The sequence below is a fragment of the Protopterus annectens genome, chromosome 6.part1, assembly GCF_019279795.1.
Source record: "Protopterus annectens isolate FY-2018-M chromosome 6.part1, PAN1.0, whole genome shotgun sequence".
Lineage (NCBI taxonomy): Eukaryota > Metazoa > Chordata > Ceratodontiformes > Protopteridae > Protopterus > Protopterus annectens.
The window spans coordinates 415,078,196-415,100,616 of NC_056738.1; the positions used below are offsets into that span (position 1 = coordinate 415,078,196).

General features: G+C 43.6%; 1 protein-coding gene across 2 annotated transcripts in view; it reads left to right on the forward strand.

The window, feature by feature from the left end:
* SPDYC (speedy/RINGO cell cycle regulator family member C) overlaps positions 1-21,251 on the forward strand; it is a 688,680-nt gene extending 667,429 nt beyond the window's left edge. For both annotated transcript variants that reach the window (XM_044075843.1, XM_044075844.1), the window contains exon 6: positions 20,835-21,251. In XM_044075843.1, the coding sequence (XP_043931778.1) occupies positions 20,835-21,221 (387 nt within the window). In that variant the 3' untranslated portion in view covers positions 21,222-21,251. The remainder of the gene's footprint in view (positions 1-20,834) is intronic.
* Positions 21,252-22,421: the final 1,170 nt, after the last annotated feature.

The following is a 22,421-nucleotide window of genomic DNA, read 5'->3' on the forward strand; positions in this document are numbered from 1 at the left end:
TGTTCCCTGAACCAGTCAGTAGCAAACCAAATATTTAGCCAATGTGGCTAACCTTGCTGCGATCTTTGCATCTCCCCCGAGCAAGTACTTCATTCCGATCCTCCCAAGTGGGGAGTTGCTGAGGGATGCTTTAGTTCATGATTGGCCTTTGGGTCTCGTGTATGCTTAACCCTCCAATACTTCTGATTACACAAGTCCTACAGAAGGCCAACAGGTTGGAGTATTCTGATCCTCGTCACCCCCTTCTGGCCTTAGCTGTGGTTCACCTTAAGATCTCTCACCAAATATCCGTCATGGATACTGGATCCCAGGTAAATTCCAGTTCCCCATCTATCAGAACATAAATGGCCCAATTTTGGATCACTGTGATTAATAGATTGGTTTCTCTACTTCAGTGATTCTTAAATTCCAGGCTAGTTTCCTCGATCTTAGAGAGACTTGCTTCCCAGAAGCCTTCCACAAAAAAGGTTTATAATGACAAGTGGAAGAGATTTTCATTTGGGGGATCGAAACAGAATATTGATCCCTTTTCAGCTCCTGTTCCAGCTATACTTCTGTTCCCAAGTTCATTTTTCAAGATGGTGCCAGTTTCCCCACCAAAAAGTTACAAATGGCAGCAATTGCAAATTTCTTGTGGGGAAAGATTGTAATTCATCCTTTCAACATCCAAAGTATGTAACCACTTATGAAAGAGGTTTTCCTTAGGCTTCCAATAAGATCCTTCCCCTCCTTGGGTCCTCACCATTGTACTTCAAAGCCTTAGAAACCTTTTGAACCTGCTCAGTCCTGCATCATGAAGTTTCTGTATTGGAAGACTCTCTCGTAGCCATTATTTCGGGCAAAAGTCTGAGCTGCAAGCTCCATTATCCAAAAACCACCTTTTTCAAAGAAGGTTTCTAAGAACAAATCCTAGATTTGTCCAAATTTGCCACAGAATCCAATATTGTCTGTTCATCTACCAGTCTTTCCCAAGTTTTAACATTACATTTGCTTGATGATCATAGATAGTTGTTTCTACCTACACAGGACAAAAGCAGGAAATCTGAGCAACTTATTTCTTTCACCTAATCAGCTAGGCCAGGCAGTGTCAAAGATCACACTAGCAAAATGGATTACTGATTGTATTTCTTGAAAGGCATGGAGCTTACCCCATCTAAGTCACATTTGTTTGATGTTATAAGCTGGATATTGTATCCAGGAACAGAGCATCTTTTGGCTCCGTGGTGCTCAGGCATATCCTTCCATGAGGGCCACCCAAGATTTACATAGCTGGGGAAGTTGACCCATCAGTGAGGAAGAATGGAATGGACAATGTCAGATTCATACATGGCATCTGTCCAGTTTCATTCTTCCTCACGTCCCTCCCACCCATTCATCCCCAATCCTAAGCTGTTGAGCTATCTAGAGGAATGTAGGTACCTATAGGTTCCTTGTTTGAGCTCCGGATTATGGTCGTCATTTTTCTATCAGTCATCTAGAAAGATATACAATCTATAGAGCAGCAAACTGTGAGGCATCATGGGAGAGGGAAGAACTCAAGGCTCTGATCAGAAGTCTTGTAAAGCAGCTGAATCAGATCCTAAGACCGATCAGTGAGAGTGAAATTAGACAACACGGGTGCCAAGTTATGCCAAGTACATAACTTTTAATTTTATTAAGTCGATATTCCTTAAGTTTGAACTAGTTTAAAATGGTCTATTTGAAAGACCTGGTGTAAATTGATGCATGTATATTTATGTCCACTAGAAAGTGAAGTATATGTAGTTTTATTCTGAACTATTAGCAGAACTTTAGAAATAACATTTATTAGTAATTTTAATCTGAAAACTGACCAGAGGGCACTGGGATACAGTCATGCTTACCAGGTCTGACCCCTGCAGCTTTCAGAAACTTTGTATGCAGGGAGCTGACTCCGCTGCCCACATTTCCCTCTTTAGCCCCAAAATACTTAAATCTCATTTGCTGCTTTACTCAGAAGGGACATGTCTTCAAGGGCTCTGACTAACACTCAGATTTTTTGATAAAATGAACTGATAGCTCAGAAAATTGCCTAGCTTCCCTTTCTTTTAATCCTTCCAAGAAAGTTAAATTTAGCAGAATTACTGTTACTTTCATTGCTATCATATTCATCTGAAGTTGTTAATCTAACTATTCATTACTGATTGGTTCGGTTCCGTGCCCTCTGAACAGTCTGCCTTGTGCCAGGCTTGCGTGCACCAAAAACTCTCGAGCTAAGCTGCTACCCACAATGCCCTTCACTAAGTTACCCAAGATCTCATTTGCAGCGCAGCCATATAGCTGCGTTTTTCCGAGCTCTCCAACTAAGTGTCATATTTTTCAAATTTTATAAGTATTTGAGTTCTTTTCCTGTCATTATTTTTCTCCAATTCCTCACTCTGCTCTATCCGAGGTATCCTATCGTACCATTGTTGGTATTTGCCTTTTTACCCTTGTGGTATTCCCAATACCATTGCTGTTTTTTCCCCCCTCTCTCTAACTTTCTAGTTTAGCGTGTGTTTCTATTCTGTCTGAAAAGAAAGCGACTACGGGGTTTAAACATTGCTGCTCTTGCAGTGGTAAGCTCCCAAATAGTGATCTTCATGAGGAATGTGTGTATTGTTTGGGGGTTCCGCACTTTTCCGCGAAACCTCCCTGTGACATTTGTGCCAGCTTCAGTCAGCAGATGCTGAATGATGGACGTTACAAGTTAATCCTCAAGGGCCTGCTTCCTTCACCTTTTTCGGAGGCTATTTCTGTGTCTGAGGGCTCATCCCCTCCTTTTGTGGACAAAAAGTCCTCCCTCTGACTCCTCTTCACCGGCCGGTGATGGGGGCAAAACTCCTAAGCACAAGACCCATAAGGCTTCTACCGAGCTTTGAATTTCCTCCTCTGTTCCGACCACCTCAGCTCCGAGTTTGGCTCCAGTAGTTCACACAAGTTGCCATGATCGCCTCATTGGCGCCGGTTCCAGCACAAACTCGGCTCCCACTGCAACTTCGTTTCCAGCCAGTTTGCCTGCCTCTACATCGGCACTGACATCCATCATCTCCACAACGACAACATCTTCGGAGCCACTATTGACCTCCACCCAAGCTGTGACTTTGACTCCGAGACCGTTCTCTGCTCAGATTGTTTCCTAGCTGCCAGTTTCTAAACTGGAATCCTCTGTGCTGTTTTTCAGTAAACCACGGACCCAGTACTCCCCGTCTGCGGATCCATTTGCTAGACAAGCCTTCAGCTCCTTTTTGGACCGGCCAGATTCCCCCTCAGGGGAATCGGTAAGGTTCACCAGGAGCCTATCTGAATTGGATGTGGTGCACCTCTTTGATCAGCTGCTGACTGCCAGGGGAATTACAAATTTTCCTAGAGCCCACCCCACTCCAGGTTTTGGGTTCATTGCCCTGGTGACCCCCCATGTATTCTCCTCCCTTGGACCCTTCTGTTCTGAGACTCATATTCCCGATGTCTGAGAGGACCCCTTGCCTTGGTGCCAATGACAGTGTCTGAGGCTTCGAGGCCCCTTTGGGTGTGTGTTCTGTCAGAACCCACCGTTTCTCAATCTCATGCTTGGGGAGGTGGAACCCTCTGTTCGGCCATGGTTCTGGTTGTGTCACTGGTTCTGTCTTCGGGTCAGAGGGTGACTCCTGCCCTGGTTTTGCTTGAGGCTCCATCCCTAGGAGTGGACCGCGTGGAGCGGTGTCAGACTCCATTTCCAAAATTGTCTTCGGTTCTGGGCTCCCATTCCTCTTCAGGCGGGCCTGCTTTCCGGGTGATGGACATGGTGCTTGCTTTGAGCAGTCCATCAGAGCTACCACCCGTTCCTTCTGAGCTGCAGCTATCAAAGGCCCCCCCAGGACTCCGAGAGCGCAAGACCCAGGAAACCTCTGTACCAGGGTATTTCCCTTTGAGTCTTCAGATGCTCCCACCGAAGAACCTTATCGGAAATGGGCATGTAAGAGGAAACACATGGACTTCCCAGCATAGTCCCTCACAGAAGATACGGACTACGATGATGGGGAAGGGTCCCCACGGTCACCCCCTAACTGTCTCATTTGGAGACATCCTGGAAATCTTGAAGCAGAGGGATGACTGGAAGCCCTCCAACTCTTCCTCTGAGGAATCCATATTCCTGCAGGCCTTCCTGTCTCTGCCCTCTACTTCTTGGGTGATCCCCTGACGAGTTAAAGAAGCTCATTGTGCAGCAGGCATGGAAGAATCCAGACACAGTTGAGACGATCCCCAGATCTGATAAGATGCTCTCCCCTCCAGAGGATTAACCCCATTGGTCTAGAAGTTTGCCAGTAGACGCTACAGTGGTGGTGGCCACGAAAAAGGACCTTGTGGAGGAAAGTCCTACTGTCCACCCACCCGACAGAATCCCGGGCGGTGGACAGTTTAGGGAAGCTAGTTTTTGCTTCTGCGACCTTTGCTGTCGGGTCCCTGAACTTTTTGGTACATTTTGCAAGGCTCCAGAGAGAGCTCATCACCAAGGTCTCTGGAACACTCGCGGGTCAAGTTTCAGATGGGGTATGTGATAAAGTTGCTTGCCAACTTGCCACCTTAGAGTCCGTTACCAACTCGTCCATGAGGTTGCTATCCCATGCAACCGAAGGGGCGGCTAGAGCTGCGGGTGCAGGCGCAGTTGTGAGACGCCATGCCTGGATGTGCATTTGTGACCTCGCAGACTGTCTTCCTTTTTAAATGCCCCTATCAAACCTTCAGCTCTGTTTGGTTCTAAGATCAAGGACACATTAGCCAGGTACAAACAAGATGGGAAGACCTTGTCTGCCATGTGTCTGTTTTTCCAGACCTCAGTGCGCCTTCTCCAGGAACCAGAGGAGTGGAAGGAAGTCTCAAGGTCCTTTCTGTGAGGCACGTGGTGATGACCCCCCCCCCCCCACAGAGGCAAAGGGGGTTCCAATAATGTAAGATGCTCTTTTCGGGGCAGAGGGGGTCCCCGAAATCAGGACTCCCAGAGATTTTCTCAGGAAGACTGTATCAGCGCTCCTGAAGCGCTGCCAGATTGCTTTCCTCTGGAAGCAGTTGGGGCTAGTTTCTTTCTGCACCTAGCTGCCTGGCTCTCTTACAAACGATCAATAGGTGCAGAGAATAATTTCCAGAGGCCATCACAGTCCCTTAATCTCTTAAGCAAGACCTCCAATATCCCTTCCTGATGTTCCACCCAGTCAAAGGGAGGAGGCAGCTTCCAAAATAAGAAAGCTATGTCAAAAACGAGTCATCCAACAGGTCCCCCAGACCAGTGCAGATCCGGTTTTTACTCAAGATTCTTTAGTGCCAAGAAAGACCGGGGATTGGAGGCCCATTTTGGATCTCAGCCAGCTAAACAAATCAGTGGTTCAGACCAAGTTCTGCATAGTCACAATTCAATCCATCTTTCCTTTTCTTCTGGAGGGGGTGGGGATGTGCTCGATAGACCTCCGGGATGCATATTACCACCTCAAAATGGACAAATGCACCAGGAGTCTCCTTCACTTCCGACTGGGAGCCAATCATTACTAGTTCAGAGTCCTGCCATTTGGTCTCTTGATGGCCCCCAGAGTGTTCACGAAATGCCTAGCAGTGGTCACAGCTCATTTGAGACTTCAAGGATTCCAGATGTTTCTGTATTTAGATGATTGGCTCCTCTCTGCCCCCACCAAGCGCCTCCTGGTCAATGTCCTCTGCTACACTCTAGTACTAGCGGAGTCGCTGGGCATCACGTTCATTGGGAAAAATCCAACCTTCAGCCATCACAACAATTGGAATTTATATGGGCAGTGCTCAACACTCAGGTCTGATCTCTCTTCCCTCTCACAGGCTTCAGAGATTAAGGGCACAAGTTCAGGTGATACTCTGTCGAAGAAAGGTGTCTGCAAGGGATGTTCTTCGGGCTCTGGGGTGTATGGTGGCGGCCATCCCAATTGTTCCCCTAGCAAGATTATGTATGGGACTGCTACAATGGCTCCTGTCCCAGTGGATATCCAATCTTCATCCCCTGACCTCAGAGATTCTCATCACCAACTCCTGCAAACAAGATCATCTCTGGTGGATGAGTACAGATCACATTATCAGTTCTTTCCCTGCCCTTTGGACTATTTGGATTGTCCACTGCATCAAGTGTTCACAATCTTTCTAGATCACGTTACAGCCCATTGCAGTATACAGGGTTTCCACAGTTTTCCATATTTGAAATGACTTGCTTATCTTCCAAAGTGTGAAATATCTCTTGAGAGCTTGTTCATAATGGGAGAACATTCAAAAGTCTTCCTTCATACAGGATTGTGTTCCTGGGATGTTAACTAGACACCGCAGCTCAGAGCTTTTCTTACACAGGAAAAAAATAGATGCATTCCTAAGATTTTTCAAGTTTGATTTCAGTGTGAGGGAATACCTCCAGGTTTTGGGTCTCATGGCATCTGATTCTCCTGAAAATCTTGACAAGACTCCATGAGAGATTACAGTGGTATCTGCAGTCTTTCCCAGCAGCAACACACTTTTTCAAATTGCTGGAGTTTTAGAAGAAAAATCATTTATTGGAGACACCAGATATCCTCACCCTGGTCTTGCTACTTGCTCAGCAGTCTCCCCAGATGCCTCAAACCTTGCTTGGGGAAGAAGTTTCAGGACGGTCATAGGACAGATGCAGGCATATAAAAATCAAGGAGATACTTGCCATGATCAAGGCACTCAACTCTCTGAACCATCGTTGGTCCTTCCTTGACCACGTCAAGTGGTTAGACAGTACCACAGTCATGTGGTACATCAGCAAGAAAGGGGAGCCAGGTTGCACCCCCATTGCAGACTAGCCATGTTAGCTTGGGGGTGAGCTTCACAGCATAGTCTCAACAGGCATCCTGCATTCCTTTATAGCAAAATTGTTTGGCAGACGAGCTAAGCAGCACAAGGGCAGACCCTCACAAATGGAAGCTGGGTTATGGTGTCTTCCAAGATTTAATCCACCTGTGGGGAGTTTAAGTAGAGCTCTGTTTCCTCTCTCAGCTGGCAAACTTCTGTTGTAGGACTTCAAGCAGGAAGGCTTGCCAAATGGATGCCTTTTTCCTTGGACACTAATGTTCCTATATGTTTTTCCACCCTTTCCAGTAACATCCAGAGTACGTCTGAAGATTCAGAAGATATCCCCCAAGATCATTGAGGGTCTCCCCTTTTAAAATTTGCCAGAGGCAATTACCACAAGCTTTATCAGACTGGATGTAATCGTGCAAGTACAGGAATGGGTGATGCACCCCAGCATCAGTCAACTTCAGTTGACTGCCTGGATGATAGGGCCTTTTTCCTTTTAGGTACTTTAGTACCTGCTGCACATCCTCTGCAATGAAGGCAAAGCCTGCTGCTAGTAAACCATATGTTAACAAATGGAAACTCTTCTGGTTGGTGCCAGCGTCATAACCAGCCCCCATTCAGGCCTAGTTCTCTGGTTTTACAATATTTGAATTACCCATATTATGGCCTTTCTTCCTCTGTTAAAGGTTCATTTATCAGCCATTTCAGCATTTCTGACCATGGATCCTCTGCAGTCTCGTGCCAAAATGTGTTTGAAAGAAGTTTTGCATAAAAGGTCTCCAAGAAAACTGGTGGACCCTACTTGGGATTTTAATTTGGTTACAAAGCTAACACTCCATTTGAACAAACTGACTTGAGATTCTTAATATGAAATATAGTTTTACTAATTTCTTTGACCTCTGCAAGAAGGGTATCTGAGTTGCAAGCTCTTATGTTTTTTTTTTTTTTTTGAGAACCAATTATTTTATGCTTAGTGATATCCAAATTTACATTAAGCCAAACTATTCTTATCCCTATTTTCTTTCCAGAACCTAAAAATGAGGAAAGTATATTCTATACTTTGTGTCCACAGGCAGATCTGGTACTCTTGACAGAACTAAATCTTTCAGATAAAATTAATTTCTTGTGAAGGTAAGAATGGACAGCCTGTGTCACAACAAGCCATTTCAAATTATTGTCTAAGGGTGTTAACTTTTATGCCAAGGTGTGATCATTTTCATTCCTGGCATTGTCCTTTCAGGGCACAGGCTCCCTCTTGGCATGACAGCTCTGGTAGGCTTTGCACTCAGACTTGTCTTTTAGCCAGCTCTGCTCCAGCTGCTGGACGATTTTGGTGCGTAGAAGGTACTCTGATGCTTTGGAAGCTTGCTGGCTGTTAACATCCCTGACAGAATATAACAAATATTGCTAAAGCTACTGCAACAGTGATCATTTGAACAGTAAACTTACCATATCTCCACTCCGATGTAGTCAGATTGTGGGAGTCTGAGCAGAAGCCTTGGGACTGAGACTCGAGGGGATGAAGCTTTCACATTTCTCTCCCCTTCTGTTTGATAGCTTAACTCTGTCCCCTTCTTAACCAGGGCAGGTTAAAGCAGAGGTTGTTTAATTGCTTTTTGGATTGCAGGAGTGCTTTTGCTCCGATTGCATCCTTGGCTTTCTAGGCTTTTGAAAGGGTGCAGTCCAGACTGAGATTATCTCTGCTATGCTGGGTTCTGTCCTGACTACCATTCGATTCTTTTGACTACATCCTAATTTGCTAGGACAGTCGGCCTACTTCAGCCTTGGGGTACACACCTTGCGAGTTCCCAGTCTGTCAGCCTTCCTCCATGCACCCAAATAATGCAGGGTGCTAGGAAACAATGTGTGAAAGACACTTGGACTCTTCTGTGGATTCTCGCAGAAGTGACATACTTTGAAGGTGAATGGTCTGTATAATCCCCTCTGGAAGGTGTTCCCTGTGGTGATCCTGAATTGAGGAACAGCAAGGAGCTTGGTCCACTGACTCTCCTGAGAACTTTGTTTCTCTAGGGTTTGGGTCTGGCTCTTCTACCTAGGGGGTGGTGGCAAACTCAGATCTAGTGGCATAGTGGGTGTGGAAGGATCCTTACTTAGTGGAGCCAATACCATGAAAGCTGGACAGGATCTCTGTTGCCCTTAAGAACAGGATTCGTTGGCGCAAGGGTCCCTCAGGAGATGCCATGGTTGTTGCAGTAGCTGTAAAGATGATCATTCATTTCCATAACAGGAAGTATAGGGTACTGGACAAGTCTGAAAAAAAACTTGTTTCATTGACTTTTGCACTTGGAGCTCTGAGCTACCTTTTCCCGTATGACACTATTTGAGCTTCTTGAGGGAGCGGACTGTCCCCAGGAAGTAACTTTCCTACCATTATCCAAAAATCTGTGGAGTCCCAGTTGTCTATTATAGTCTGTCCAATGTATCCATGCGTTTGCTTTCCAATGCAGCAGATATGGCTAGAGCAGCAGGTGCCATCTGATGGCACAACTAGATCGAATTGGGACTTTGTGGAAGGCTTAAATACTTTAACACCCCTTTTGATGTGGAAGGCTTAAATACTTTAACACCCCTTTTGATGTGGAAGGCTTAAATACTTTAACACCCCTTTTGATGGATCAACTGTCTTCTGAGTAGGATGGCAAGACCCTGTCTACCATTGGAATCTGCTACTTTTATCCCTCAGTTGCTTTTCTAGGAACCAAAGTGGTTTTTGAAATCTCAGAGTTTCAACCATAATCTTGTAGTTAAACCCCTCCCAGGGAGAGTGGAGTCATTTTAATGGATGTTGCTCTCAAAACAGAGGATGTACTGCATCCTTTCACTGAGTAATCCTGTCAGTGCTCCTGAGGGGGTTGCCAGACTGTTGCATTCTGTAGGCATTAGAGGGAGGTACATATACTTGCACCTGCAGGCCTGGCAGGCCATCACACAAGATTCATGGGCACAGAGGATAATCACCAGAGGCTACACTATGTACCACCCAGTCAAATGGAGCCGGCAGCAGGAATGTTTTAAAAAAAAATCTAGAAAGTGTTCTCCAGCAGGCTCAGACCATTTGGGCTCAGAAGTCTATTATCTGTTCTTTAGTCCCAAAGAAAGCTGGGGACCTAAGGCTTAGTTTTGACCTAAGCCACCTCAGTCTGTCAAAATTACAGATGATCGCAGTGCAGTTGTCTGAGCATGGATGATTGCATATGCTCCATAGCTCTCCGATGTCTGCAGTCATGTCAAGATATCAAGGCAGTCCAGATTATTTCTTTATGGCTGGGAGCCAATCATTTTCAGTTCAGGGTACTGCCTTTTGATCACATTGCAGCACTCAAGTGTGTACAAAATGGCTTTCAGTGGTTGCAGCGCATCCCCAACTGCAGGGGTTGAGTATTCCCATGTTTAGATTGTCTCCTTACTGCACGAACCAGGGATCTACTGGCTCAACACAGGGACTTGCTGCACCTAGTGTCACAGTTGGGAATTGTCTACCAGGCAAAGACTTGCTCAACACTGACACAGCAATTCACTGGATATGATAAATTAAGTAGCCAAACTCCCACACCAGTTATACATGCATAGGTAGTTTCAGGTTCTTCACCCCTCCTGCAAGACTTCTTCTCAGGCTGATAGATTTAATGGCTGCAACAATCGCACTGGTTCCTCTAGCAACATATTACATGAGTTCTACAATGGACTGTTGGTGCAGGCATCTCTGATCTCAGCCACTACATAAACTTATCACCAATTTGCAGGAGTTGCATCTGCTGGTCCTTGACCTTCCCAGTGGTCTCCCTCCATCTCCAGTGGCAACAATTATGGATGCTTCCCTTCTGGGGTGGGGGGCATTTCAAAGGGAAGACTGCTAAGGTTCTTGGTCACCAACAGAAGCCAGTTTTCACATCCGTGTCTTGGAGAAGTCAGTTCCAGTGATGCAGGCCTATCAGGACTCCCACATGAAGTTTAAGGGTCTCCTGTATGCCTTTCCATCCATATCTCTGCTAATGACCTATTCAGATGGCCAGAAAATGCAAGGCTAAGGTTAGTCCTTTCCCCTTTTTGGCCACCAGAAAGTTTGGTTTCCTTTCCTCTGTCCTCATCTGGACATTGGAGACTCATCCAAATCTCTAGTCACCTCTCCAGGCAGCCTCACCTGGATCTAAAACTCCAGAAGGTAACAGCTTGGTTCCTCCAATTCTAATGGTGGCCAGAAAAGCCAGGCTTTCTGTTCTGGTGATGCTACATTTTATCTGCCTCACAAAAGCCAAATATTTGAAAGGTTTATCTTGACAAGTAGAGAAGTTTTACCATTTGGGTCTTTTTGGAGAGTAAATCTTTTCTCAACTTTTCCATCTATTCTGGACTTGACCAATCTTTTCCAAAAGGGCTGCAGTTTTTCAGCCATCAAGGTGTACTTGGGCATTTCCAGTTTCCACAGAGGCAGAATCAAACTCCAGTTGTGTCCCTAAAGATTTCAGAAACTTTCTTGAAAGGAAACTTTCCTTTTGTGCCTCTCTTTTTTAGGGGTCTGATTCCTCTCTTGGACATTCCTGTCTTGCTTCATACCTTAACTCAAGATTCTTTTGAGCCTGCAGCCATAGTAGTTTTAAAGTCTTTCTTCAAAGACTTTCTGGTGGCAGTTACTTCTGCAAAGATTTCAAAATTGCAGGCATCCTGTAAACCTCCATACATACCTAAACTGTACAGTTTTTGCAGAATGTCCAGATTTTGTCTTGTATATTGGCCCATTTTCTGGCAAATTAGTGGCAAAGATTTAAGTTAGAAAATGACAAGATATTTGAGTTTGACTTCATACCCTTCAGAAAGTTCATGCTAATGCAAAAGCTGTTCTCTCAACTTTAAGTTGGTAAGAGCAATATTTAAAAATTGCCCCTGTTTTTGTGCCTTTGTCCCAGTTTTATATATGGCTTTGTCCAGATTTCTTCCTCTGAGGTTGAGAGGTCTGTCTCCATACATGGCATTCAAGAGCAGGGTGTCTTTGGAGAAATCAGTTTTCTTCCAAAGGTGACGACAGATGAATCTTGGACTGTAAATATGCCAGCAGGTCAATAATTCCGACTATGCTGTCACCTTATTAGATATTAACAGCTCTGATTTTATTTACTCAGAGCCAAGTATTTTAGAAAATTTGAATTGACTTTTTGTTGCCATTTCTAAAGCAAAAGCTGGTGTATTGAAAGCCACTCTAGGTGGCTCTGTGTAGTTGAGTACGAAGAGCTGGGACCATCTTTAACAAACAAACCATGAGTTCATTTTACAAGGGCAGTAACTACCTGAACTGCATTTATGGACAGAGTTCCTACTGAGATTGTGCTCCAACCAATTGGTCTACTTCACACCTTTGTCTCTCTACAAGCTGGACTTAATCCAGATCCTGTAATCCGTTGGCTCCTCCATTCTCAGAAAAATCCTTCCTTAATACCAAAGTGGTGGTTTTGGTAGTTGGGGGAATCTGTCCCGATGTTGAATCTGATGAAAACTGACATCTGCTGTAAAGGCTTATGTATGCATCACAATGCTAGATCTGTGTTATCTTCAGATTCAACATCCCTAATTTGTCTCCTTTTACTCATTTTGAATGGTTGGACCTTTCCTGGGGCTTTCCCCTAGAACAGTCTTTGATAGCTGTTTCTTGTATAGTTATTACTGTCTTTTATCGTATATCCTAGCCTGTATACCCTGGTTGTCAAGTAATCTCGGGTATTTTGGGAAACCTAGGGAATTATGGGTAGGGGAGGAGTCAGAGCGTTGGATCCAAACCATCTGAAAGGCAGAGTTCTGTTCAGACCTGATAACCCAAAGGTGGCACAGGACAAAAGCAAGACAACACAGCTCTATCATTATATTAAGTACATAACATTGTTCTGGCCATTAATTGCATGCACTGCATTTCTGCTGGAATTGTATTATCACATGAAGCTTAAAGAAGGTGGTGAACTTTGTATTCTGTAATGAGTTAGAGAAGATGCTCTGTGCAGAATAGTGGCAAAATAAATGCCACAAAGGCTGGAACTTTGCAAAAATGCCACAATAACTGGCAGTGAAAGGTTTGCTAGCTGTAAAGGACCCCAGTTGATATTTAAGTTGTTCCATTGTTGTCCATTTGTCAGGTTCAACCTCTGGTACTCTGATCTGGTCTCTGCACCTCCAAATGCATGGATCTGGGCTCTACGTCCTCCCTGCCCATAATCCCTTAACCATGTTCCTCTTTAACCTAAAGTGGTGTCATTGTTTTTCTAGGGCTGTGATCTCCTATATAATTTTCTAAGTAGACACCTTTTCTTCAGTTCTCCCTTACCCTTGTATTGGGAGTATCCTTTGTATCCTTAATATTGTATTCAATAGTAGATAGCTTTTATGTTTTATGGCTTGTCTTGGCTGTACACTTTGGCTTGCATGTTACTAAGATTTTTTAGGATACTATTGTGTACTGATTAAGAAACTTAGAGTTGGTTAGAATAATTTTAAGGTATATTTTACAGCATGCCATTTCTCAATGTGTTTTTTGTGTGTGCTTTCATTGTATAGCTATTCGAAACTGCAATCATTGCTGGCACAAAATTCCACCTCAGGATCCCATCACTTGTTTCTCTTTTGGGACATGAGCGTTTATAGTCTGAGAAATGCAAACAATTTGGCAGTAAAGCCTTGCAAAGTCGAAGCCCTTTTCCCCTGCTAAGGTATTAAAAGTGCAGGAGAAGGAGAAAAGGAGAGGGGGGAAAATCCCAGGGAACAGATGGAGAAAGAAAAGAAAACCCAGAGAATAGAATACTTCAGATAATTCCCTGAAAAGGGCAAACATTCTCCTGACCTGTTAAGTCTCTCTGGTCTAGCAGAAAGATTTCCTAAAGTATCTGATCTGACAGCCTGATGAATCTGATCACCATCTCCAAAGGTGAGGTTTTCACTGGGTCCTCACTTGCACTCACCAGTATTATATGAATCCAGACACCCTATCTTCCTTGGCTTCCTCCTCCAGGTCAGCTAGGTCTTCAAGGAGCCTTACCAAGGCAGAAGTGGGTAGAATTATGTGGAGCTAGAAACACCAGTTCCATTTGGGGATGATCCTGATTTCATCCCCCAAGATGCATCAGAGGTATGTTCAGCCACTCTTTCTCCTCCTTCAGAAGCTGTGTTGCCGAACCCACCTGGTCAGCATTCTTTGGATCTGACCATCCTAGATGTTAGTTTCTGTCCTGATAGCTCATCCGGGTACAACAGTCTATGGCCCTAACTCAACTTCAGAGTGAGAAGACACTGAGCCGAAGCATCAAAGTATTTGGCCCCGAGGAGAGAGTGGTTTCGAAATTATTGGATCCATCTGTTTCTTTGGGTGCTTCAAGTTTCATAAGCTATGCTCCATGATCAGTGTTTTGGTTGATTAGTTGCATCTGGGAGGGCATTTTTGACTCCTATGGCCATTCTAGATCTGATCTCTGCTCACTTTTCAAAAGGGTTCTGTCAGCCAGTGAAGTTTCCTTCAGCTGGTATGGATCCAAACCTACCTCCCCTGAGACTCATTACAGCCATTCTGCTGTACAGGAACAGTCCACCTCAAAAACACAGGGGAAGTGCTCTGTTTGAGCTGCCAATCAGATTGTCAACTGACAGCTGAAGACCCACAACAGGTTTGAGGGAAACGGACATGCAAGCAGAAGCATATGTATTCATCCTGTGAATCCGTCACTGGAGACTGACTTCAGTGAAGGTGCCCCAGATCTCCTTTCAAAAAGGTCACCTTTGGTGAAATCAAGCTGCTTAAACAGGAGGTTGGTCTCCCAATGTACTTTCCCAGGAGGAGACTTGCTGGAAGCTTTTGGGGCTGCTTCATCTATTGCTTGGCTGGTTCCTCCTCCTGACCCTCGTAGATCTTTCCATGCAGAAGGCATGGAGGGAACCTGACACAACAGAGCCTATACCAAAGAGACCTGACAAGATACTTTCAGCATCTAAGGATATAAGGCACACTGGAATGCAGACCCCCCTGTTGATTCTATTGTTGCAGCAGCCACAAAGGAAGCATTCTTGTCAGAGTTCATCTGTCCATTCCCCTGATATTCCAGGGCTTTGGACAGATTTGATAAACAAGATGTATACTTCAGTGAACTTTTCCATTGGAGTGCTGAACTAAGCTCATGTGACTCTGTTTCAGAGTGTGATTTAAGAAGCTTTCTTCTGTCAGGTGCCTTTCCAAGGGATATTCAGAAAAGGTGGAATCTGTTGGCTACCTTGAATTATATTTCCAAGGTTTCCATATGTCTGCTTGTCAGTGTGGTTGTAGTGGCCAGCAGGTACTAGAGTAGCTGTTCGATGCCATGCCTGTGTGTGACTTTGTGGAAGGCTTTAAGGCTAATTTGTAAATGCCTCATTTGACAGATTCACCTTGTTTGGACCAAAAATAAAACTTGAGTGAAAGAGATGGTAAAACTGTTTGCCATAGACATCAATTTCTCGACTCTCAAGTTTCCTTTTTAAGGAACCAGAGAATGGACCAAGATGATGCGGTTTAAAAAATTGCTAGGATGGACACTGACCCTTCCAGAGGTTGAGAAGGAATGGATAGAATGGATGTTGCCCTAGGCACAGAGGTGGACTGCAGAATCGAGGGTTTCGAGGTCCCTTCTCAGACAATCACTTCCAGTGCTCCTGAGTGTGGTAGTCGGGGGAGGGGGTGCATCTCCTTACACCCATCACTTCAGAGATCTGGGTGTTAAGGATAGTTGCTAGAGAATATAAAAGACCCTTCATGGAAAAACAAACGGAACTTAAGAATTCCTCACATGCCAACCCATCAGTTGGAATCCGCAGAAGTCTGTCAGCTAGAAAAGGCATCCAACAGGTCCTGCCAGACCAGATAGAATCAGGGATCTACTCCACTTTCTTTTCAGTTCCAAAAACTCCGGAACTTGAAATGTATATTCTGGACCTCAGTCACCTAAATCTGTTGTGAAAGACAACGTTCCAAATGGTTAAGCTTTGGATCATCCTTTACTTAGAAAATGACACTTGGCTGTGTTAAGTAGATCTTCAGGATGGTTTCAGTCCGTTTAAAGATAGAAAGTCAATCTAGGAGGTTTCTGCATTTCAGGCTGGGAGCCAATCACTACCAATTCAGGGCTCTACCATTTGGTCTCACCACTACCCTCAGGTGTTCAAGTGCCTGGCAGCAGTCACAGCCTTTCTCTGGCTCAGAGAGTTCCAAGTGTTTCCATATCTAGACAATTGGCCCCTCACTGTACCGACCAATGATCTTTTGTTGCAAAGGAGGGACCGTTTGCTTCAGCTGCTCCACCTTTTGGGTATGTGACCTTCTCCAAAAGACAACTAACCCAGTTCATTCTATTAATTTAATCAGTTGTCACCTAAATACCTCCTTACAAACAACCTTCCTTCCAAAGACTGGAGCAGATGTCCTCAGGTTCCCTACCAGGTAATTTCTTGCATGACTCTTCCAGGAAATTAGTGTTGTATCGTGGAAACCATCAAACCTAAAAGTTTAATCTTGTCCAATTTTCTTTAACATGAGAGTTCTGCCATAGACTATGCAGTGGTCTCGAAACAGTCCAGTCCATGGAAGCTCAATTTTCAGTGTGCAAATCACACTTCCAATGGACTTGCTTGTCCACACCTTTTGGGGGGAAATGTTTTCTCTACCTTCACCAATGGAGATAACACATATGCTTCCCTTTTAGAGTGGGGGGCATTATGAAGGGAAAACTGTTTAAGGTACCTGGTCCCCTTTGGAGGCTTCATCTCACATCTGTGTCCTGGAGAGGAGTGGTCCTGAACGGGAGATATTTCAAGACTCTCTACCAGTGGGCGTGACTGGTATCCAGATGGACAGCATATCTAATTTGGTACATTAGCAAACAGAGGAGCCAAGATCATATCCCTTTTATCCAGAGGCCATGAGGGTGTGGTAATTAGCTATTGCCCCTCCATTGATTTCTGATATCCATGCACATTCTCATTGTTCCCTTTTGGCCTTGACAAGTATGGTTTCAGTCTCTGGGCTCACCTACTGCCTACGTCATGGACACTGGCTGTCAGGCCAGATCAGCCCCATACCTCTGGGCTCCCTCTCCTGGATAATTTAACCCTCAGACCTGGGGTAATCATGCAGTCAATTTAATGATAGCCACAGATGCCAGGTATTCAGATCGGGTAGTCCACATCTTGATAGCTTTTCAGAGACCTAGCACCAGAAAGATGTAATAAATGGAAAATGTTTGTGCTGGGTTTCCATTAAAGCCATACATCATTTTTCTGCTTTTCCCTACATTTTGGAATTTTCAGAACTGTTCATAACAGGCCTAGCTTCTCTACTGTAAAAGTATAACTGGCTGTGATTTCCCCCTTTCAAGTCAGCCAGGACCATACACTTATAGCACTCTTTAAGGCCTTCCTTATCCGACCTCCTATCAGAGATCCTATGCCCCTGTTGGACTTTTACATTACTACTTCAAGCTCTCACGAGACATTCCTTCAAGCTAGCTGCTACAGTGGATTTAAAATTCTTATCCTGGAGAAATGTATCCTTGGTAATATCTGTTAGAGGATTTCAGAGTTACAGGTGTTCTCTAAACACCTTACTTGGTGTTCCAAGACAGACTATCCTTGAGGCTTAATCCTTCCATTATTCCCAGGGTGGCAACCGAATCTAACCTGCAACAGTTGATTGATCTTCCATTATTTTTCCAAAATGCTATGAAAAAGGGGAGCATGTTCTTCACTTAGTTGGATGTTCATAGGCAGCTGTGATGATTCTATTTACATAGAACAAAAGAAACCAGAAAATCAGACCAGCACTTTGTGGTACTTTCAAAAGTGGGTTATGGAGTACTAGAATCCATGTAATCTAGCTGACTGTGAATGCACTGCTTACGTGTGAACAGTTGGGAAAGTCATCAAAAAAAGCTCACAGCGCACTCAGTGAGGTCAGTCATATTTTACAGTCAGTCAAAAACTATTGCCAGTAAACGAAATATGTGCAGCAGCCACTTGGTCAACAGCTTCTGTTTCTCATAAGTTGGAGGTACAGTCCAGGTCTTGCTCATCCTTTGGCTTTGTGGTGCCCAGGAATGGCCTCAAGTCCACCTTAAATGATGGTAGCTGGGCGATCTGTTCCAGTGGTTGAACATGATGAAAATAACCATCAGATACAAAAGTTATGTACTTAACATAATAGGTCCTTTAGTTCAACATCCCTCTTTCTCCTTGACCCTTCCGAATTGTCATTTTCTTGGAAGTTGAGCTGATTCCACAAGAGTTCTACATTTTTTCATATTTAATGTTAACTGTGTAGTAGTAATGTCATATGTTAAACTCAGTCTGAAGTTAGAGGAAGATGCTGAGGGATTATAGATGCAGGTGGAGTCAGAGCCCCAGATCCACATGTTTGCAGGTGCCGAGACAGGAACAGAGTCCCAATTGTTGAAGACTGGGCAACATGGATCTATTGTTATGGTAAATAACTTTCATTTTGAGTTTCTACATGCACACTTTTATAAAGACTTCGGATTACAAATCTTATAGACCTATTCAATGGCTGAAAGTTTAACTATCCACTAAGAGTTGAGGTCATTTAAATCTGCAGCCATGCCAATTAGTATAGTGACAAGGGGAAAAGTCAATGCTCCTGACTGTTGTGGGCTTTCAGTTTAGCAGGCAGATTTGTGAAAAGTGAACATTATTACAGATAAGGTAAGAAATATCTGCTTTCCATTTTGTAAGGACTAAAGCTGTTGATGTGATTCACATTTCTTTCTGTTCATAAAGGCCAGAATTATCAGATTACCTTATCTGATTAGTTTTCAGCTACCTGTACAGTGAGCGTTCATTATAATCTAGAGACTTATTTTGTAGGTGCATTTGCTACTTCAAGACTTTACCAGAATGCAATGGGCTAAGTCGAGTGAAGTTGCCAAGTGCCTGTTTTTTTGGTATTAGTTGACTAACCTACCTTAAGTGCTGCAGAGCCCATTCCCCACAAGTGTCTGCTTCAGTTCTTGCTTCTTGCACTGTTTCATGTACTCTAAATCCAGTTGGCTTAATTGGATGCCTTCAGAAATTTCTCAGGTTTGACTATCTTCTAGGAATTTGTCATCTGTGCTCTGGCATAGGATGATGCCCTAATACTGCTTCCATGGTCATGTTTGTGATTCAAGCAGGACCAATCTAGGAAGGGACTGATAGTTAACACATCTGTTAAATCTGTTGTCTGGGACATGGGCCAGGAATCCCAACCTTGCTTTTCATTTTCTAGGAGACTGATTATAGGGCTCTAAGGCAAATCTGTATAGGACAATGTGTTAATACTATGGATTATTTTGGGAGGTACCTCCTGAGGGCATTCCAACTGTTGCATATTCCTAGTCTGGTACATGCCAAAGGGGACATTGTACATTAATGATGGGTCTGTAAGAGACTAATAAGGTGGTACTATAATCTCCTTGGACCTGGATGCCATACCCTTGTAAGCAGAGTGAGAGAATGATTTTCTTACTTCTGTGGCTACATATTGGTCAAAGGCCAGATTGTGGTCTACCTATTTTCCCCACTCTCCAACTACCATGTCAGTTCTTAAGGGTGTCTTTTCAATCGAGTAATTTGCCTGGGTAGATGTTTTTCTAAAAGGCACTATAATGTACTTTGCATTGAGTTTTAACCTGAGTTTGGCCCAGTCATGTGTTAACCCTCTAGCAGGATGTTGGTATCATTAAGGGTGGGGACGGGGGGGGGATTTGATTGCTCCCAGTTTGCAGACTGTGAACTTGATGAGCCAGAAGCCCTTGACATTAGCCTCCACCTCAAAAGTGGACGCAGCACTGAGCCCTGTGGTACTCAACTAGTGAACCTGCCTCTTTGTGGAGGTGGTCTCTCTAATCCTGAGTTGGGTCATATCTGTGAGTGAGCCAGCCTGCAATCCAATAAGCTGTGTAGGGATGTATGCCTATTTTGGCGAGTTGGGTCCAATACCTGAGTGGGGGTATTGTCGAATGGCTTAGCCAGGTGTAGGGTGCTATGCTCAATTTTCCCATCATCCAGTGCCTTGCTATGCTCAATTTTCCCTTCATCCAGTGCCTTGGTTACCTTGTCAAAGAAGTCTAGCAGGTTAAGTAGGCATGACCTTCCTTTGACAAAACCAGACTGGGATGGGTCCAGTGTCTGTAGCTGCAAAAGTTTGTCATTTCCACAATTTGTTCATGGCTGTGTATTACTTATCAGACTAATGGGTCTATAGTTTTCTGGGGGTTGGTTGGCCCACTCTTGTGAAGGGGATAACCTTTGTAGTGTTCCACTTGCTTAGTACATAGCCTGTTTTGAAGCTGTAGTTGAAAAGTGATGCAGGTGGTCCTGATGGGTCATGTTTCAGGCTATTTAGGAGGTAATGTGGAATATCATCTGACCCCACTGAGACGGTTATTAGCCTTAGTGAGTGTTCCTGTGATCTACTCCCTCCTTGATAGTTTGGAGGGGGGGGTATGCTGGTAGGATTTCATAGAGGGGGGTGGTGGGAATTTAGAGGGTAGTTTGAGCTGAATTTTTTGGCTAGCAGATTCACTCACTGTGCTGAGTGAAGGTGAATACCACTTACTACCAGTTCTGCACACTATTGTCTTGCCTTTGTGGTGTCAGACATAACTGTAGAAGCCCTTGTGGTTGGTTTTAACCAGAGAAGTTATCTTGACCCTCATGATTTACCTTGTTGGATTTAGTTCTCCATTACTTTTGCAGTTTTATTAGGGAACTCTTATGAGCTGTTGTTTTTGACTTTTCCTTTTGTTATATACCCTGTTAAGATTGGAATTCGCCCAGTAATAATCTGATTTTTATAGTTTTAGCTTTGACCATTTTGCCTCATCTAATTACAAATGTTCACTTGTGATATGTTCACTCTAAATATTCGACTTGTACTTGTATAAGTAATTTGTGTTCACGCTGAATACTTTTAATCATTTACAGTAATAAAATTTAAAAATTCTGCTGTTCACTGTTTCTAGGTAATGAACATGGATCCATCTTACTGGGCTTGGGTGCGTGAAAGGCCTGCACACCATGGTGGTGCAATAAGAAGTTACTTGCGTAATGAGGACAATTATCCCAGAGGACCAGGGTTTTCACCCCAGGACTGCCAGTTATGTAAGCTGACTGGATTTTGGGATTTAGAATGTTCACCTGCTACTTCCTCTCCGGAGTGTGATCGAATACAGTTTGCTAATGATTGGTCTCAGGACAGGTTTCTTCCTCCTGAAATTATACTGGATCCAGGAGCCACTTTCGAGATTCAAGTATGTAGTAAGGAGGTTCAGGCTACACTTAGCTGGAGGTTTGTTTTACAGCATATTATATCCTGTGTATTAGTGAAAAGAGATTCAAAATGGTGGTGATACAGCTGCATTAAATTGAATTGAGGTTAATTTCTGTGGTTGAGTTTCCTTTGTATTAATGAGCATTTTACCAGTTTGGAGCAAACACAGTCTAGCCATTTAAGTGCATTCCCCAGATTAAGGAGTTAAGATGTTTATACAGATCTTGGTAGATTTAGATGTAGAAATTCCTTTGTCTTGTAAGCTCTACTGTTTTTCAGTATATAGTTCAAATTGCCTTTATGGATAGTGGCTCTTGGCTTTCTTTGCAGTAAGCATTCCTACTCCTTAAGTCATGTGGATCACTATATACTTCTGACTTTTGCCATAAGTTTATTTTTTGTGCAAGTCTTTTCAAGTACGAATAACTTGAGACAAGATTTGGTGCCATATTAGCTTTGACTTCAGAATGCAAACACTAAATAAAAAAAATTAAAAATCTGATGGATATAGGTTGTCAGTATTAGCCTTACACAACCTCCTTTTTGAGACAAAACATTTCTCCAGTCTTTGGGGTAGAATGTGATGCCACATAAAAATGACTGGCATTTTGATGTGTATGCCAAGTGTATATTTCACTCTTAATGGTAAGCATTTGTTATAACCAAATCCGTATTTTGAACTGTGAAATATGCCTTTCAGTTTTTCCAAACCAAAAATGTTTTTTATGGTTTGTACTTCTGATGCTGATGTGATGGTAGCAAGAGGTGCTCTAGATTTTCTTGACCCTGATGTTTACTCTTCTAGAATTCATTTTTGGGCATTTCTGTATTCTGAAGCTATCTAGGCATCACATGTAATCTTCTTGAGCAGATGTCTTTTCAGATTGCCTTCCACAGTGCACTGAAAGTTACACTCCTAGCTTTCTGTTAATGATACTCAACACCAATCTTCTTGAGCAGATGTCTTTTCAGATTGCCTTCCACAGTGCACTGAAAGTTACACTCCTAGCTTTCTGTTAATGATACTCAACACCATCATTCTATGTTAAAACCATCTGTAGCTCTGGCAGCATAGCAAAATGCATTTAACAGCTTCATCTCCCCTTCTCAACTAGCACACTAGACTCACTGTATTAGTATAAGCATTTCTTCAAGGTTTTAGTTGTCCACAGATGTATGTTCAGATCTCTTGTCAACCCCCTCTCCAAAGGAGCAAAGACTCTGAACTGATACACTAACTCAGCACTTGATGCACATAATTTTGAATGCAATGGAAAAA